At 33.6% G+C, this 3,882-nt stretch overlaps 2 protein-coding genes across 2 annotated transcripts; one reads left to right on the top strand and one right to left on the bottom strand.

Annotated features, from left to right (window-relative positions):
- Window positions 1-858: 858 nt before the first annotated feature.
- On the bottom strand, window positions 859-3,000 carry LOC100792200 (jasmonoyl--L-amino acid synthetase JAR6). Its single transcript, XM_014776703.3, is given in 5 exon segments — window positions 859-1,123; window positions 2,053-2,284; window positions 2,353-2,454; window positions 2,565-2,785; window positions 2,787-3,000. Coding segments are annotated over 4 exon segments (420 nt in total). The 5' UTR covers window positions 2,859-3,000; the 3' UTR covers window positions 859-1,123; window positions 2,053-2,259.
- Window positions 2,745-3,523, top strand: LOC121174972 (CRM-domain containing factor CFM2, chloroplastic-like). Its single transcript, XM_041016076.1, has 2 exons — window positions 2,745-2,882; window positions 2,996-3,523. Exons 1-2 carry the CDS (start codon window positions 2,830-2,832, stop codon window positions 3,420-3,422), a joined length of 480 nt encoding a protein of 159 aa, XP_040872010.1. The 5' UTR covers window positions 2,745-2,829; the 3' UTR covers window positions 3,423-3,523.
- The last annotated feature ends 359 nt before the right edge of the window (window positions 3,524-3,882 follow it).

The following is a 3,882-nucleotide window of genomic DNA, read 5'->3' as shown; positions in this document are numbered from 1 at the left end:
CCCTATATCACCGTTGTAGAAAGTTTCAACATCGATGCTTAGTTAAAAAATGTTGTAAAAATTCCACCTTTTACATCGTTTTTATCTCAGTGAACATTGTAAAATAACGTTTTTCAACATCGGTGCTCAGTTAAGAAATGATGTAGAAATTACACCTTCTACATCGTTTTTATCTTAGTGAACGTTGAAAATAGCGTTTTTCAACATCGGTGCTTAGTTAAGAAATGATGTAGAAATTATACATTTTACATCGTTTTATCTTAATGAACGTTGTAAAATAATGTTTTTCAACATCGGTGCTAAGTTAAGAAACGATGTTAAATATTCTGCAATTAAAATTTTTTTAATTAATGATATTTTTATATTTTTAATATTATCAATATTGCTAATAATCAATAAATCAGTATTTACAATACTGGTTTTAGTATTATTTATATTTATTCTATCATTTAAATATTGAATATTAATTACAATTAATAGAATTTCATGTCATTCACTAGATACCAATTGATATATTATCAGTAAATTGGTAGTTACTTACTTGAAAATGTACTCTCGCAACTTTAAATGAAAAGAAAAAGAAGCTTAAGTTAACAACTAGTAGCAGAACGTGAATAAAAATACTTATTTCGTATTGCCATGGAAATTAAGAAGTGTTTTCACAAATTCTTGATAGTATAAAAATCAGTTTGATCAAAATGGTCTAAAAATAATAAAATATAAAAATAGTATAAAAATTATTATGAAATATGCACTTCCACCGCTGATTTTATTAAGTTTGCTTGTGATATAAATAGTATAAAAATAATAAAATACTGATTACAAGCATGTAATCAGTAGTTGGCAGCAGTCTCACAATTACAGGTTACAAGCATGTATAAATACTAAATAAAAAAGACAAGCAAAGATCAATTTACAACCAGCTTGAATGCTATGTGTCACTCAAATTAAAGAAGCTCAACCAATCCCTGCACAAACCATATGTTTCAAATCCTTCCATATCTACTTATTACTCGATATAACTATTACAAATTATCCTAAAATGCAAAGGCCTACCTTCTCGATAAGGACCCCATTCATGTTTGCGCAAATGGTGTGGAGCATCAAGGGGTGGCAACAGGCCCTGCAAACAAAGAAAAAGAGGAATACAGACAACTAAATCTTTTGCATAATTATAAATGAAAACAAAGTCTGCTTTCCATTTCAAAAATCCTTAAAAATATACCTATGTACTGTCTTTAAAATAACACAACACCTAGTTAGATACCCAACCAGGTCCACCTTATTAGATACATATAAAAATAAATTTGAAAAACAGTTAAAGATTAATGATAAAAAAGTTATTTAAAAATTAATTTATCACCCAATTTATTAATCAAATTAAATAATTTTATTCACTTAAATTTTTTAGATTCTATCATTCAGTTATGCAATTAATTATTTATCATATTTTAAAAAATTAACTTTCATAACTATTTTCTAATAATATCCATTAGAAAAATGTGGGAAAAAAAAAGTTTCAAGTCAGAATTTTCAGCATAAATCGAACTCATTTATTAAATTTAGTATAGCAGTTTCTCCCAAATACCAATTCTCTATTGGAATAAAAAATATTATAATTTAAAAATATGTAAACAGTTTTTTAATCTATTGTTTTACAAATTTAGTTCCATTTTCTAGCATAAAAAATCAAATGTCGCATGGTATTTCTTTATCTTTTTATTATTTTATATACACACCTCTCAAATTAAAATTAAGGCTAATAAAGCATCCAAAATGAACCAACGCATAGTCAATCTTAAAAAGACATGGAAGAAGAAAATTGGGGTACTATAAACTACGTACACTAATTAACACAGAAAAATCAGTCAAATAAAGCATCCAAAATGAACCAACGCATAGTCAATCTAATCTACCTGTTGCAAGTATAATTAAATTCTAAATCTTAATAAAAGCAATGAATTGAGCAGCGTTGTGAATATGAGCAAAGATTTCAATAATACAAAAATCTACAATATTTTTTCAAAAGAGATTAAATGAGTTATCTTGCACCTTTTTTGCAACTTTTGGCTTCAGTTCTACCATCTGAGCATAAGCACCTCGATTGCTTAGTGGCTTGGTCGAATTTGCAATAGCCATTAGACTCCTCGCACACTACACAATCCTGAGCTCTCATCCAATCAAGCACGAATCCTTTATGCATAGCATCACCAAAACCAGTGATCAAACCACTAATTTCAATCTCATCCTGCTTCACTGTCACCACAACATTATAGGAAACTCCCTGCACAAGTCAGAAGGGAGAATTTATAACAATTATGTTTCCAACAAAAAAAACAAGAAGTAGAATACCTGTTTCTAAAGGCAAAAGAGGTCTGGTATATCTGCATTGTGGTTTCATACAATTCATCATTCCAAGGTACATACTTTGGTTTCCCCTGGGTAGTGCCAGAACTGCAAGAATATCATCCAAAAACTTCTCAATCAAGCACAATTGTTCAAAATCAACGACTATGATGAAAAAAGAACAACAACAAGAAAGAGAAAAATAAAATTAACTGCACCTTAAGGACATGGTTGTGATGGGTTTTCCAGTGAGAATAGGAGAAGCATCACCATCAATAATTCTGTAGATATAAGGTTCCAATTCTTTGTGGGTGACCATTGGAACACAGGCCTTGAAACTCTCAGGGTCAGTTCTTCCATTGAGACCCAAACTCTGCAAGTACTCTGCTGATGCGTTATCCTCCAAAATCCTCTTGAGTGTTTCCCTCTGAACTCTTTCTTGCATCCCTTGTCAATAATTCAAACTCTTGTATAACTTTATCCATGTTAAACTCCTCCACTTTCTCTAACATCCTCACGGCCCTTCAACTGCACCACTGTTATAAGAACAACACAACCATACGGCTATTATTACTAAAAAAATAATTCAAAACCAGATTCAAAAAACCAAATCTAAATAATTCATATCGAGCAAACAAAGAGAAATTTCCCAAATCCAAAACCAGATTCCACATTCGTTGCTCCACTCCCGAGATTCAAACCCGAACCCATCGATCTCCTCTGCCATTGAACGAATCGCCAAGAAGCTCCACAGCCTCGGCATCACCGAACCCCTTACCTCCTCCTCTGAAATTCACGTTCTGTTCCCGCATGATCTCCCGAAGCGGCACGTGGGGCACACCTTCGAGCCGAGCTGGAGCATGCCGCTGAAACCGGTGCCGATCCCAGGAACCGGCATCGCGGCGCTAAGCAAGAGCGAGGTGAGGAAGCAGAAGAAACTGCGGGTAGAGGAGTCAAGGAGGAGGAAAGAATTGGTGCCGACCCAGATGGAGCTGAGCCTCTCGGACTCAGAGATTCGGCACCTGACCACGCTAGGGTTTACGACAAAGAAAAAGGGAGATACAAGGCAACAATGAGAGAGAGGAAAGTGAAGGCTGAGTGGAAAATGAAGGGTCAGCAGGGGAGATACAAGGCAGCAATGAGAGAGAGGAAAGTGAAGGCTGAGTGGAAAATGAAGGGTCAGCAGTAGTGTACCCGAGAAGATAAATAAGAAAGAGAAAAAACATAACAATTCAAAGACGGATTTTTAAAAAACGTTGTTGTATTCATTGGCATGCTGTGAAATACAAAGACGTTTTTTTATTCAAACATAGTCATTGATTGAACCGCTCAAATACCACATCGGGCAGCACCAAAAACGTTGTCGTTAATGTCGGGGTATTTACAAAAATGTCACCGTTACAGATTCAACAACGTTCGCATAACACCGATGTTATATTGATGTTGTGGAAATGCTTTTTTATAGTAGTGGTTATCTCAAAGTTTAGTTTATCTTTTTTTTTCGTTCTATCTCTTTTTATCATATTACATTTATTA

Source organism: Glycine max, chromosome 6 (assembly GCF_000004515.6).
Source record: "Glycine max cultivar Williams 82 chromosome 6, Glycine_max_v4.0, whole genome shotgun sequence".
Lineage (NCBI taxonomy): Eukaryota > Viridiplantae > Streptophyta > Magnoliopsida > Fabales > Fabaceae > Glycine > Glycine max.
The sequence above is the reverse complement of the archived record's forward strand: the minus strand, read 5'-3'. Positions and strand labels throughout refer to the sequence as shown.